This window comes from Ceratosolen solmsi, unplaced genomic scaffold, assembly GCF_000503995.2.
Source record: "Ceratosolen solmsi marchali unplaced genomic scaffold, CerSol_1.0 scaffold1, whole genome shotgun sequence".
In the NCBI taxonomy this organism is placed as follows: Eukaryota; Metazoa; Arthropoda; class Insecta; order Hymenoptera; family Agaonidae; genus Ceratosolen; species Ceratosolen solmsi.
The window spans coordinates 9426334-9443249 of record NW_011948415.1 but is presented as its reverse complement, the minus strand read 5'-3'; the positions used below and the strand labels follow the sequence as shown (position 1 = coordinate 9443249).

General features: G+C 31.7%; 1 protein-coding gene across 1 annotated transcript in view; it reads left to right on the top strand.

Moving 5' to 3' along the window:
• The first annotated feature begins 1205 nt into the window (after nt 1-1205).
• The window catches only part of mtd (TLD domain-containing protein mustard), a 113364-nt gene continuing 97653 nt past the window's right edge, over nt 1206-16916 (top strand). Inside the window, exons 1-3 of the mRNA XM_011507868.1 lie at nt 1206-1385; nt 2551-2621; nt 2703-3334. Of these exons, the coding sequence (XP_011506170.1) occupies nt 1385; nt 2551-2621; nt 2703-3334 (704 nt within the window). The 5' untranslated portion in view covers nt 1206-1384. The remainder of the gene's footprint in view (nt 1386-2550; nt 2622-2702; nt 3335-16916) is intronic.

Genomic DNA, 16916 nt, shown 5'->3' with positions numbered 1-16916 from the left:
GTTTTTAAACTGATGTTGAACATCCGGAGCATCGAAGGCTCACCAAGGCCAAGTGAAACTTTGTCCGTCGCAGACAAAATCTATTTGTCGAATAAACTTGAATGAATCTTATGTGGAGCCAGTTATTCTGTGCTGCTCCTCGGACATATCGCAACAACATGTTTGATATATCATTTTCCGTACTACCGAACAAGTAACCTAACCTCCTTCAAAGGAACAAAGAATGTTCATCGGCGTAGCGTCCTGGATGATGAAGGGATCGTCGCGGCTTGGGCGTCCTCGGCAGCGGGATGAGGCCCCGTGGTCCGATCCCCGTTGACTGCTGAAGCGGCGCCGAGACATGGCGCGGAGTGGGGAAAAGTCCGCGCCGCTCTCGCGTTCAGCAGCGAGTGAGAGAGCGTGAGAGGGAGAATCGGCGCTCGCTGTCTCCGTATAAATACAAGCTGCCGCGGGCGCTCGCACTTAGTGCCGCTCGTATTATTTGCTCGCGCGACGAAAGCGAGTCGTTGGCCTCGGCGCCGATTCCCTTCGTAAACCTAGAAGCGCGAGTGCGTGCGCGCGTGGCCCTTGGCCTTGGAATTGAGTGCCGAAGGAATCACCCACTTTTGGATAAGGGATCGAGTGAGCGGCGGCCGATTGCTTCGTCACCAGAAGCGAAAGACCCGCGGCTAGGAAAGCGAATGCGGGGTAAAGCGGCGGGCGGCTCGCTCGCGGGCTCGAAGCAGCCTCGTAGCCGTCGTCGCCGTCGTCGTCGTCGTCGTCGTCGTCGTCGTAGAGTAGTCGCCCAGCCGCTCTTTCGTAATGTAAAGTCGTGTCGCGGACCGTCCTTCACGGAAATCACAGAGGCCGTCGCCGCCGATTGATAAACGCTCATTCGTGGCGAGCATCGGTGCCCGGGAGTTGACGACGTCCGCCACCTCCTACCCCCCTCCCCTCATCTAATCATTACCTCCCACCCTACTGCAGCCGCTGCCCCCGACGGTCCCGTCGGAAAAGCGGTAGGAGGAAAGATCGAGAGTCGGTGGAAAGGGGACCGAGTGGAAAGGCGACCGCGGGACTGCTTTCACCGTGTCGTGTGTGATACCGAGAGTCAACCAGCCGCCGCTCGCGAGGAGCCCGAACGTGCGAAATGCGTGGAGACTGAGTGGTAGCCGCGTTTTAACCATCTTGAAACCTCTCTCTATCTGCTTCTCTCTCTCTCTCTCTCTCTCTCTCTCTCTCTCTCTCTCTCTCTCTCTCTGGCTCGCTCCTCGGTGTGTTTCAACATTAAGCAAATTGAGCGAGGACGAGATTTGTTTATGAGATACATTTGGTAAATTGGCCAGTGAATAAATCGTGCTCAGTGATTGAACGAAATGAAAAGCCGTCCTGCAAGTCGTTAAACAGTGGGTGCTTTTTTTTTTTTTCTTTTGATTAATATATTTAATATTGTAGATATAAGTTTTAGCTCGCATGCTCGATCGAACGGCAGTTAGTTGCACTTGGGACTTTTCTCTTTCGAAGGGAACTTAATTTTGTATCTTTCGTACATGCATACGTGACCCGTCGTTTTAACCATCTTGAAACCTCTCTCTATCTGCTTCTCTCTCTCTCTCTCTCTCTCTCTCTCTCTCTCTCCCACGATTATGTACAAAAATTATAGATGACATTGTCAGACGTAAATTAATACGTTTGACGAGTTCTTCGAGCTTAGAAATAAGAATTTTTTTTTTTTCTTCGTCATCCATAATTTGTTATCTACTCGAGACTACTCATTAAACCATTATAACATATTTTGTAGTGCAAATTGATATCAAGAAATACGCGAATAAAAGCCAGCTCTACTCGCATACACAAGAGAAATTCACATCGAGCAGCGAGTATTAATAAACTTGAACATTTTACTTCGTTCATTCACTGGATTACGAAACTTTTTCTCAAATATGTTAGCCTCGTTGTCTTCTGAACTGTAAAAAATCGCACGTGCTAAAAAATATTCTTCATAAATGGTTTTGGAAAAATTGGTCTCGTTCTGCAATAAATATTCTAGACATGTGTTATTATTAAATACTTGGCAATGATTTCATTGTTGGCTTGAAACTTTTATAACATAAAATGGAAATTAAACAAAGATTTTAATTATAGATTTTGTATTAAAGAACGGGTTGACTCAATTAACTCATAAATTTCAAGAAAAACAGCTTTGACAAGTACATTGTATAGTTAGTATTTTATACTTTAGCACTGCTATTTTTTCAGTTAACAGATATTTATAATAAGTGAAATGGCGGAAGATTGTAATGGCGTGAAATTTTTATTTTATCGTATTTACGGAAACTATTCTTAAACGAATTTTTAAATATTAAAAATAAACGTTAAATTACATATTGCAATAATCGATTAGCTTAACGATTCTTCTCCACGATCGATTTTAATATCGGTAATTGTCGACAATAAACTGTTTCCCGTCAAAGTATATTTGAAGTACATATCGATGAGATGAAAAACCTGGCCTACGACATAGATAAAAAGTCAAATTATTAACTGGCCATTTTAAATTGTATCTCCCAGTGAAAAGTCACGATAGCATGGAAAGCAAGATGTACATTAGTGAGGCACAAAGTAACGGCTGCGGCCAACAACAGCAACAACAACAACAACAACAACAACAACAACAGCAGCAACAGCAGCAGCGACAGCAACAACAGCATCAACATCATCATCATCATTCATCGCCGAAATTCGCCTCGACGAACTCGATACCCTCGCTGGTCGAAAGCTGCCCGTCGCTTTTCGATCTGCCAGACTCTAAGCAACAGTCCTCGAATAATCCGGTGATCCTACGTGATCAGAAAGCCCGTCGCCATAGTGTTCTCGATGACCTGAAAGCCCGACGCGACAGCTTCTTCCAAAAGGCTCGACGCTCGAGCTTCTTCGAGGACAAGGAGAACAAAGATAAGCGACGTGGTAGCGATGGAACACCCAGGCGCGGATCCGTGTTTTACGTCTCTCAGGACCTGTTGAGCGAGGAGGCCATTGGTAAAAATGCCGAGAACGGCAAGGACGACGAGCGAAAGAACGAGAGCGAGTCGCGGGAGAACGAGTCTGCGACGGTGGCGCCGCCGCCGCTGACGCCGCCGCCACCGCTACTGCCGTCGCCCGAGTTTGTCAAGAAGGGCAGGAGAAAGTCCTGGCATCCGCTGGTCGGCAAGCCGCCCAAGGTCGACAGGAAGAGGAGAAAGGGCACGGCGACCGGTGCACCGACCAGCGAAGTAGGCAGCACCGAGGGACTTTACAACGCGCGCCAGAAGAGACCCTCATGGTGGAACATCTTCGTGCCAGATTCGGTTAACAGGTAACAATAAGAGACAGAAATAAGAATTCTATCGATATATGTTTTATGCATTTTAGAGGCACGGGATTGTAAAGCAACGTTACAAATTTATACTCCTCCCAGAAAATTCTCCCACATTCTCCTTTCTTTGCCCGCAGTCGTTCATTCGTCGTATTTACTTCCCCGTGTCTTTCGGTTTTTCTTTTTTTTGCGATTCGCCTATCGAATAATCAGAGATTTAGGCCGCACAATCATCCTCCACTCCGTTCTCCTACCTTTCGAATCTACCGCTTCGATCTTTCGACTTTTATACGACTTGTGCTAATCTGTTTTCTGTTTTATAACATATCTACACGTGATGGAAGATTGAACTTAATCTTATCAATGCTTAATATTTTATATTTGGTTTCTCCAAAATACGAAAAAACAAAAAATTAAAAAGACAAAAAAAAACAAAATTATTTAATTATTCGCCTTGTTGTTTAAACTTACGACTCGACTGTGTGTCGATTATAGAAGAAATTATTAACAGCAAAACAATATATATATATATATATATATATATATATGAATTTACCATTTACCATTGTCCGCGTTCCTAGCATACAACATGCCCTACGATAATAAGTAAAGAAAGACGTAAATATAAGTGTCATCGACTGACTAATTTTATTCAAAGAAGAAAAAAAATCATTATCTGCATTTGATAATTTATTGGCCTCCATTTTACGCTATAAAAATCGATTTTAGAAATTTTCATCTATATATACGAGTACCGATACTTATCGGTAAAGATATTTAATACTTGCTCGCTAATCTATATCAATAAATCTGTGAACAAGGACATATTGCATTATACGGTTCGACTAATCAAAATAATTTAATGTTAATAAGGCCGTCAATACGTTGCAGAATGTCTAAATCTTATCGGCGTTCGTGCGCTCGGTGTAATCGTGTTAGCTCCGCTTCCATTTTTCATAAAAGTACAGCGAGCCGGTACCACGCACTTTGTACATGAACTGAAGAGCGTAACTTTAACACGCAACCGGCCGTCGTTATTTTTCTCGTGCGTAATAAAATCAGTAGAAAAAAAAATGGAGCTACGACCAAACCGAACGGCGTGCATGTGTGCGTGGCACGAAAGGGGCTTGTGGGTGAGGAAAGTGTAGTCAGCCAAAGGATCCCTCGCTTGAGTAAATGTGCGGCGCTGGATGTAAAGGAAGGCTCGCGCGTTTTATTTGTGAGGCACAATTCTTATGCACACAACGCAAAACGGACAGGAAAGTTGTCGCGTCGTCTACACGTGCGCGCGCGATTCCTGATTGACTTTCGCATTCGCTCTGGGGTACAGTTATCGTGGTGGTTCTCAACCGAGTTGCTCGCACGAATCCTGAGGAGCCGCGTGACTTGGTGCGCCGCGGCGATGCTACCGTCTCGTGCTTATCCGCGAACTTATCACTTCGTTATCTCCAATTATTGGCCCGTTATTTTCCTTTTGCCTATTACCGTTCGCGACACGAGGCCACGTTGCACTTTCAGATTCATTTTGAAAGCCCAAGTGTCGTTGAAAATGTGAATTCGGAGAATTCATATATTTGTTGCACCATCGGGTTTCCGTGCCAGAGGGCAATTCCTCGTGCCATCGGAAATCGCCGAATTTTTCAGGCTAATTGCAAATTAACATGTGCTAACACTGTTTTTAAATGACGGCAAATTCTCTCCCACGTCCAATGAATTTTACTCATTTTAATTAACTATAGGCATGCCTTCGAGGCTTCTATATAGTCATGCATATGGATACTAAATTAGGGGCTATTTGTGAACATGTAACGTTCAATGCTTACTCGACAGATTTTAATTTAAGCAGATTTTCGTAATTTAAAATTAAGAAATTGCATTAAAAAAAAAAAAAAAAAAAAAAAAGAAGAAACAAAAGACAATCTTTTCCGCTCAAATAAAAGTAATCTCGCTCTCTTGAACATAAAGCATAACATAAAGGCTTAAGTTATTTTTAAAATTATGATCATATATTATTAAATATATGTAAATTATTGTACGCCGAAGTTATTTTTAAAAATTGCGATCATATATTATTAAATATATGTAAATTATTATTGTAAATGTAATGAGTAGCATTGGATAAATATGCGACTATATAAATAATGTTTTCTTTTGTCTTTCATTGATTTTGACAAAAAAATATTAAACTTATGATTGCGTAACGATGACTTTATTACTTAAATACTTTAATCGTGATGCTAAAATAACAACAACAAAAAAAGAAAAGAAAGAATTTGTTTCATTTTTGATCAATATTAAATAATCATTTATTATAAATTATAGTAGAATACTATTTTAAAGGGTATGTAACAAATGAATTTCACTTCTTATGATAGACAAATATTTATTGTAAGCTCTTCGGTCACGTCGATCAGACATGAAAGATTCGATTTCCTAAATATTTCATATATATATGTATATGAAATAATCGATATTGGAATATATAATATATATATATATATATATGTATATGTATAACAAAATTACTACATATTTGTAAAACTCAAAATGAATAATAAATTTCAAGTTTGTACGAGGGATAAATTGAGTTACAACTTTACTTAATATTTTTAATGCGTACACTACATTTACATCTGATTGTTGAACATTTTTATTTCAGTTTCAAGAAATGTTACTATTATTATACACCAAATTACAATGCAAATAAGTTTTTCTTCATTAACTACGCATCAGTGTTATTCCTATGCATTTTTATCTCTTCTATACACAAGCATGAAAAATCAATAGCCTGTGTGCGTGCGTGTATGTGAAATCAACTAAGAACATATCGATGTGAAATAAAATTTAATTTATAATTTATTGAATGTAGATAAAAGTAGAGTCCTTCCGATATCTAGTAAAAAATAAAATAACATTAAACATAACAATTTTAAAAATATACTAAACCGCTTAACACTTCGATTTCTTTTCGTAAATCTGAAAAAATGATGTATTAGCGTATAATAAGGAAGAAATTTTTCCTTTAATGTATGTAATAAATGAAAAATTATACGAATTAAAAGAGCTAAATCATGATCAATAATTCTCCAACATAAGACACGATGACAATTATAAAAGTTATCGCATTAAGGTACTTATCAAAACATATTCCAAAGATAATATTTTACCGCTAATCAATCAATTTAATATTTATAGCGAAAATAATTATTTCTTGATAGAAAATAATGTTTTATTAGCTAAATATAAAGTCAATATTTTATTCATTATAAAAAAAAAAAAAAAAAAAAAAAAAAAAAAAAATTAAACACAGGCCCCGAATAAAAAGAGCATTTAACCTCATGACTAGAATATAATTAATCACTTTATTTTCAATCCACTCAACCGCTAATTTGTAATAAGAGATAATACATCAATAACAATATTAAAATATTCTAAAGCTATAATTAAATATCTCTATGTAGCGATAATCCAAGTATTTAATAAATAAATAAATTTTAAATAATTTTACAGATTGTTAAGCTCGTCGCTGAATGATTCTAATATTAACTAATCTAGATTTCACATGACGAAACTTCGATTCTCTTTGTCTAAGCGTATTTGCAATAGGCATTCAATAGCTTCTACGCCTCCAAATGCCTACGTTATAGAAATTATACTTGCAAAATTCATTTTATCTTATTTTTATTTCTATGCCACAATACTATTTGTTTTCAATTATAATAACTTGCGCTGAAATCTCGTCATAAATGTAGATAAGATAAAACCCTATGCGCTACCACTATGGGTTCTTTTTACCTCGACTTCAGTACTCCAAGTAGAATCAAAAAGATTTATACGCATCCTTATCAAGATCTTGGTCTCGGTATTATATAATTAAGGCTTCTTTGTAGAATCACAACAAAACATAATCACATGCACTCTTAGGCGGAAATTTTAGATTAGCCATTATTTTAATATCTCTACACTTCTTCAGCCTTCTAAGCCTATTGCCGTTCTTTTTAGTCCCCTTTGCACGAGTACGTTTTATTTATTTAGTAATTTTTTGTACGATAGGAATTAAAAATACTTGGTATCTGACAAGAGTCTTTGTTAATTTGAAAAAATAAAAAAATAAAAAAATAAATAAATCAAGAATTACGTACAATTAAATTATTTTCATTTATTATTCAAATCAAAGACAAGTATCATTTATATACACAAAGTGTCCGATTTATTAATAATAGATAAATCCGTAATACAATGTATGAAATATTGAAAATGCAACTATACATTATCGAATGAATAAATGTCAAAATTGAAAATATTTTAAGTGATTTTGTTTTTTGTTTTTTCTTTTGCTTTTCGTAAACTGCAAATTAATATTGAAAGAATGACTTCTTCCACATTCATAGGAAAAATAAATAAAATAGTATTTTTATCATTGCCCAGACAATAAAAATTAAAGATAATTAATTGTGAATTGCACAATTTAATCACGATTCATCACAATTTTAGAACATTATAAGAAAATATTATTGTACGTAATGCCCGTATCAAGCTCTAGAGTTACTAAAAAAAAGTGCTGTTGATATTTGATAAGGTGATAGAATACTTGGTTGTTAGATATTTATTTACCTCGTCAAGACAGTTCAGCTATAAACTGTTTGAAATTTGACCTCGAAATATTTATTATATTGCATTAAAAGTGCAATCCCTATAACAAACTTTTTGCTAATGAAATCGATAGTACGAAACAACGTGAATGCTGTGTGAATTTAGTTCACTATGAGAGTTGATAAATAGCAAACGAGTAAAACATCTTTCTAATCATGCTTTAGTCGAATGAGGATTATCAGACGTGCATGTAGTTTTTATGATATAAGTGCATCACTTTATCATGATTATTGCTAATATATAAATAATTAATAATTAATGTAGTTTAAAGAGGGGGTGATAATAATAGAATTTTATATGCTTAATTAATTTTTATTTAACAACTACCTTTGCGAAATATTTCATTAAATATCTAACGTTCAATTGACGAATTTATCATGGGAAAAAAAATTTTTTACAAAGTAATCGATTTGAGCAGAATTAAACTTTCTGTTAATATTGAGAAAAGTAAAGTATGAAGCATTCCCTGAATTGATAACTTAACTTATTTCTGAAATCAATTACAAATAAGAATTCCAAGCTATTACTTTTTGCTTTTCAAAATTTTTTTATAAAACAATACGCACGATACATTTTACCATTTTACCATAAAGATTTGAAATCGATCCAAAATTCATAAAGATATTTGTCGTTAAAGCTATTTCGAGCTCAGCTGTGACCGGTATTTTGATCAAATGTATAACTGCACTTTCCTCTCGTAACAGATTCCTTTCAACAAATATATTTAAAGAATAAAATGTATGCGGGCCTGATTCGCAGAAAATTTCTCAGTCTATTAATAAACTGAAACGATTTCTTCTTTCGTTAGAAGCTTGGGAATGCAATTCTGAATTTACGAGAGATCCGCTCTAATCTAATGATTTCCTATGCACCGAATTATTTAAAACGAGAATGACAGCGCTAAAATAGCTGCCCGTCAACTCGGCCACCGGGAATTAAGCTTTACTAAAAGCAATTACAGACTTACACTGAATATACAACTTGTTTTTCATCGGGAAAGGCAAAATTTATCATCGCCTTCGCAATATGCTGCCCGACTGTCTCATGCACGCTTCCGCCATCGCGAAAGACATGGCCAGCGAAGATCTGGCAAAGATTCCGGTTACGGCTCTGTCATATCGAATAATAACAATATTTCGAGAGAGCGTACGGGAAAGGAGATGAACAAGACACGGCAGTGGCGCTAATTTTTATGAATTTATGCGAAAAGGGGACGCTATTCGTTTGAGCAGTAAATCTTTCGAGACACGGCATGCCGTTTGTAATATCTCTTTCTTTCAAAATAGTCGTGACATCGTCATTTTGCGCCTCGTTACCAGGCAATTCATTGGTTTAATAATCCCTTTGCTAGCTGAATTTTTGTTTACATGCGCGAGTGCCCATTGCAAGCGGACACTTATTATCACGCGCGAAAACGTAGAAAATATAATTTGAACTCCATACTTTGAACCTATTACGCTGAGAGTTTTAGCCGAGTGTTACAGCATCTAATTATTTACTTTTCAACATAGAATGAGATATATATATATATATATATATATATATATATATATATGAGCTCCATCTTGTACTGTTTTTATAATCAACTTCACTCAACAACATCTTCCAACTCTATTAATAATCAAATTATGAAAATTACAATATGACTATTACAATTCTTTTGTTGGGTATTCATCGTTAAAAATATTCCGTTGACACTAATGAAGTATACATTTGATTTCATTTCATCATTTTCCATAGCTCCATCATAGCCATTATAATTTTCTACTAAATACCAAATGCATAATATGAAAATCTTAATTTTCTACTAAACGTTAATACGCCTTCAAATAATTTTACGAACTTTTAAAACGCACCGTCTTAATGCAGACGCTCACCATTGTTTCTCATCCATCCGTTATATGCATATGCAATTTAAAATTATGAAGTAAAAACAATTGATTTTGACTTAATTATAATATTACAAAAACGACTCAAAAATACTCCTAAAATTTTCGATCGAAAATAATCACAAGCAATATACATCATGTATACATCATAACTGCACTTAATTTTCTTGATAAAATTGAGAATCACTGAAGAATAATATCCGGTTGTACGGTACTTCGTCTACATGTAGAGCACGCGGTGTATCTAAATTGTTTCTAAATCAATCCCCATTAAGCTAATCAAGACTCAATTCAAGTAATCAAAATTCAAAACACCAAATTGGTTAAATCACCCGTGTAGCGTAATACATTATCTTCCTCTCTAATCATTTCAAGTTGCTTTATCCGTATTTAATGCAATTAAATAATTTTTTAATATAAAATTATTCGTTCCAACTATCTAGAAAATTATAAATAAATATTTTACGAAAATCATTTTATAACATTCTCGTGTCCCTCTTAATAAGTTGAACAGCGGGCGCACAAATTTGAGGTACGCGTTATTTGTATTTTAATCTTACGAAAACAATTTACAATCCATATATTTTCATGACAATGAAGATAAATTGTATTTTTATGTATTTAATTTGTAATTGAATGCTTTTGAAAATGCTTTAATTAAAATTATCGTTAACATCAATGCATCACTGCTCATGTCCTATAATTCACGATTTTAGCATGAAACATTGTTTTTTAATTAAAATTAAAATGAATTTTTCAAAATAACTGCTTTAAAAATGCTATTTATTGGCATTTTTAGGATCCAAATATCAAGTTTGTATAAATAATCATTAAACCGGTAAATTCTTTGAAACAACGCGCATTCACGATGATATATATTTTGCAATATAAAGCATCTCTCCTGTACGATATTGAATTAAAAAAAAAAAAAAAAAAAGAAAAAAAGAAAAAAAAGTCTTGTACAAACTATAAACTATAAAGTTGTAGAATAATTTTTAATTGACATGAAATCTACGCATTGAACCTGTTGTGTATGTGGATTTTATGTCGATTTTCGTGCGAGTGCGTTTGCGGCTACGTTTTCTTGTTATTTGTTTGTTTGTTTGCGTATCAATGTGTGCGCGGATCTGTGCGTGTGTGAGAAGGTAGACGTATCAACCTGCCTCGGTATATGCATGTGTGTACAAATCTAAATTTCATATTTACGATAGATGAAAAATAATGTATAAGTATTGTTCTGTCATTTGTTCACGTTCGATCTAATATCGATACATTCCAAGAATATGAAATTATAATCTTAATCCTTTGTTTCTTATTTATGCGAGCTACGTGAAATGAGGCAAACCAGTGCCCAATTTCATATTACACCTGTACCGTGTAAGTAACTTGGAGGAAGCGAAAATTGCGCGATACTCGAAGAGCAGACGATAACCGGTTATTGCGACTATGCTTAAAATAATTAGAATGTAGTTGTTGCAGCAGTTGCTCCATCTCTCATTTTCTCATTTCCTTCTTTTCACTTTTATAAACTTATGCCAAGTTCTTGTTATCCACTAGATTGTTCAAATTGCACTTAATATTTAAATTCATACAAAATATTTTATTTGGAAAAAGGAAAATTTACGAATTGTAAACCACGGGAGAAGAGAGTAAAATATAATGAAAAACTTATTATAAAAGGCTGAATTTTAATTTCTCAAATTTCTTTGCAGCCCATATAATTTAATAAATATTATATGTTGTATAGATAAATATCAATCAGTTTATTATATTTCCAATTATAATAATAAAATATGTGAGTACGATAGTAAAGATACAGAGCTGTTTGATTTAATTTTGAAATTTATAAATCTATTAACGAAAAAAATATTTAAATACATATAAAGGATATCTTTCGAGCGTTTTTCAATTTAACTTAGTGAATATGAAAATTGAAATTATCATATTATTTCACTTAAAAATCATTGTTCGTTTTAATAATACAATCTGAAATTTTAATCCATTGAATTTACTTCGAGTTGTTTATTATATATCCGAAATTATTTATCTGATATTTGCAATATTGTCGTACCATTAATTAATGGCGATCCTGTAACTAAATGGACGTATTTTATTTTCAAAGTTTGTTATTTTCATATGGTAATCTTCTGCTTTTTAGGGCAGAGTTAATTAAAATGGACCAAGACGTGGAAATAAATGTCTCGACTAATTTCTAACAACATACTATTTCTGAAATATTTCTGATATTTAAAAATCACCAAGATAATCGAATTTTAGCACTTCGCAAAAAATAATATCAATCTTATATTCGTTTCATTCTTTTTAATTATATCAACGACAAGTTTTCAATTGGTATTAATGTTATCATGAAAACTTTTAGAATACAACTATAAAAGAAAACTTATAATCATACGATTACTATAAGTTAACATTTTCTCACCTTTAATATCGAATGTGTACTTAGCATTTACAAGAATGAATACGTAATTAAAGAATTAATTTCTTTGTATTCATAAAAATCTTTTATATATTTTAAGCATTTACATAGTTAATTTAACGTTTTAAAATACGTTATTAGTATTCATTAAAATGTTATTACAAATCGTATATTGAAATAAAAGTTCGTGCCAAATTAAAATCGCGTATAAAAATTAAGAATTATTTTCTGTTGGGTATAATATTTTTTTATTATAATATAATACATTAACATTCATTAAACTCAACTATATTTATGATAAAATAATATTTGTATTGTTTGTAAAGTTGAGATCGATTATTTAACAATTAAAAACTTGATTAATACATATAATTAATAGAATGAAAAGTTCTTACACATTTTTAAAAACAATTTTTATTATTTCAACTATTACCAGTTTTATTATTGAAATTTTAACAATTACAAAATTTATAAACTGCATACTAGTATCTATTAAGAAAAAATTGTAGACATTTAGATGCATATATTTATCTATATAAATTATATATAAATCTATATATATAAAAGAAAAACCGAAGGAAAGAAATTCTATTTATTTCCATTAATAATTTTATGATTATTAATCGTCATATTTTAAATTTGAGACATTTAAATATGCTATAAGGTATTGAAAATATAATTATTTATTTATTATTACTTTAAAAAAAAAAAATTTTTATTTCAACTTATCATATATCCAATAAATTAATGATATATTTACAGATCTCCACACACATGTATATAATTAATTACAATAAAAAATCGTACAAATCTTATTTTTTATTTGCCTCAACGTATTTTGACATATTATTTATGCTTCTATTACTTTCCGTGTCTCGGTAACATCTTTTCTTCATTTATTTGATTTTTACGAATTTATAAAAAAAAAACTGTTATATTAAAAATACTTTAATCCAAATGTGATAATTTTATTTTACTATTTTTTTATCTCATTTAATTATTAGTTCAATTGAAATACTAAACTTTCGATTACCTGATGTAATATTAAAATTGTATTGAAAAACTATACTTATTCAGCAATAGCTCTATTTAATTTTTGTAATTCAAATCAGTATAAAATAATATAAAAATATTTCAATAAGTTAACGAAAGGTGAGATTTTTTATTATAATTAATTTGATATATCTATGTAGAGATCTATAAATGTGCCATTCATTTATTAGATATATGATAATTCGACATAAAACCAATCTATGTATAATAAGCGTAGCTACATATTATATTATCTAGTTAATTCGATTTTGTCTAATTCCAATCGCCCTCTTGCGCAATAACGCATGCGTACATGAACAGTTTAATATCAAATCATTGAAAACAGCAGCAACAGAGTGAATTGTTACAAGAATATCGTATATCCGATACTTGATCTGGCTGTCTCATAGCTCTGCATAGGTGCAGATGCGTCTATTCATATTTTCTTTTAATGTATTGAGCACGTATATGTTATTCTCGGTTTTGCGACTAATTCGAAAAAATATTATATTACAATAATCTTGTGAATAAATCTATAAAGAAAATCTCTCTCCGTCGGTGATTTTAACTAGTAATCAAGTTATTTATGTTCTTAATAATTGTTTGTATATACTCATAGTACATTGTAAATAATGAACAATTCATCAACCAACTCTTGTGTATCAAAATAAAATCAATTTATATAAATTAAATATTTTAGAACGAAGATTTATGATGATCCTGCATATATCATATTTGAAATATAAAATATTTTTTATTAATCCTCCTTCTTAAATTCTTTACATAGTTAAATGACTAATAATCGTATTCTTATATATTATAAATTACTTTTTTATAAAGTTTATAGAAATACATTAACAATTAAGTCATCTATCATCTTTTCGTACCGGCACTATTTTAATTGGACTATTAATTATAACTTATGAATATAATAAGAACAAAAACTAATATAATCTTAAGAAGAAAAGCTAAAATATTGTAGTAATTATTGTTTATTTGACTATTAATTTATATCTTGAGTACACATTTTTAATTATGTACTTTTAAAATAAATTAAAAATATTAGTCTACACACTTCATAGTTTTTTTTTCCGTTAATAGACAAATGCAACCACTACTTCAACGTGTTATTCTATAAAATTTAAAATTAGTATTATTTACTCATCACTATATATAGTTTCATGCGAATTCTTAAAATTTAATTTTTTACCTATGTAATAATGAATAGTATATAACTTTTATTCTCGCTTTGTTGTCTGTGAAACTCTATCTATTTATCTATTGTATTAATGGAATACTGAAAGGCCCGGGCGTTAAGGCAATTAATTAAATTAAACGTTTATCGAAAAGCATACGATAAAAATATTATTTAACGTTACACAATTTAATTTTATGCATTTTACTTTGTAGAATAATAAAATTAAAAAAAAAATGAACAAAATGAAATGCGGTCAGATGAATTAATTAATCATAGAATTAATCTGTAAAAAAAAAAATTACTCCTTTACGCAATCATTTACGTAAAACAGACTGTAGTACGCTTGCATAAAGCAAAAGAGATGAATTTGCCTCTACACCTCTACGTATTTTACACTTAAAAGCATCGTTTAATAAGAACAATAAAATAAAAAATTTCTATGAGCAGTTTTTTCAACGATATTTTATAAATTATCGATTTATTAATATATTTTTTTACCACAGAGTCTCGTAGCAAGAAATCTTAATTTAATATTTTAAAATTTAATTTTCTCTAAACCCTATTAATTATCCAAGCTTTAAATACAAATATTGGATAGTATTTAAACAAATTTATTTCATATAAATGAAAATTGAAAAAGAGGTCAAACGATTTAAATACAAGTTATTCGTTATCTATGTTATGCCCTTATCAATCAATAACTTAAATACATTAAAAATTAAGTTTTTTATTTCGAAGAACATGTGTAATATTAATTTCCTTTATGAATACGGAAGAAAAATTTTCTCTCAGAATTAACTACTCTTTGAAACACCTTTTAAAAGCGAATAAGAACTTTATCTATAAAAAAACTATAGCATGTATTTTTATCGTAAATTCCTCCTGTAATTACCAGCGTGAACGCAAGAAGTTTTTTCTTCTCTATTTGAAAAGGTTTAGTTCAAATTATTAAAGCCAACTATCAATTTGTTAAAAAATAATTTATTGTAAAAATAATAGATAGTATTCTAATACAAATTTATAAATAATCAATAAGTTTATTGAAAATAAACCAACGATGAAATGTAACGATGAAATTCGTAATAAAACGAATTCATATTTTTATTTAACTTTAGCGTAACTTCCTCCTCAGCTAATAGTATAAACACATTTACGAATGGCTTTTGTTTATTTACAATACACTGCGCACCAGGTGCGCTATATATTTATAAATAGAAGCTGCACTCCCATTTGGATTTACTTTTTCTTCTTCATCTCCGGCTGAATAGCGATTTATTCTATCGAAAATTCCTAATACCAAACTTATCGTGTTCTAATGTGAAAAGTGCAAGTTTTGCATGAAAAGCGTTGTTTTGTAGTTCGAAACGTGCACGGCACCTCTACTTCGCCTATTTCTTTGAGCGAAAAAAACATTCTCTCCTTCTCATCTATCGAAATTGCCAGTCCCGAGAATTTCCTAGAACGACAAGATTCGTTCATTTAACCACTGAATTTTACATTACCATACGAAGGAATGAGCCCGAGTCGCAATTTTGACACGTGTATGTTTAATCACATAGAAGTTTACTTTTACGAGAAATATTTCGTCACAGCTTATCGATTGGTAATTCTTGAAATCGTCAATTTAAAATGACTTGGAAAGCATTATATAAAGCTCGAGTTGATGCTCTGCTAACGGCATTTACCAAGTTTAACCGTGAAAAATGTAAATATTGCTGTACACCGCAAACGAATTTGACCTGAATGTACTTTAGCAAGCTTTTAAGCTTTTATCGTGATCCTCACAGTGAAAATTTTTGCTCCGAGTAACTGAAAAATAATGTCAAATGTAAATATGTAAATTTATAAATTATAATATTATAAACATCTTTGCGTTTAAGTGTGATTTTGTAATTAAACTTTTGAAGAAAATTTTATATTGGCATATTACATAAATTTATGTGCTTATTTAATATTATAAGTATGAATTAGTTTTAATTCAATTTTATCGCTTTCGAGCTTCCTCATAATCAATAAATATATAAAATAATTTTTATATAAATGGACAATTTTTATGAATCCTAAAACGACGTGTTGTATTTCGTATTAATAACTAGGATATATTAATAAATGAAAGTTATTATAATTCAGATTTAAAATGTGAAAACTAATTTATTACGTAAATCATTGTATCAATTTATATCTGTTTAAAGTGTTTATAAAAATTTTAACAAATTATAAAAATTAATGAACATTTGTTGATATTATGTTGGTATTCTTCTTAATCTTTGGATAAATATCACTTCTACTGTATTGAATGTAGTGATCTACATTTGCCAATAATAAAATAAAATGACATTGAAAAGTCATGCGCGAAAGTAATTTTACACGACG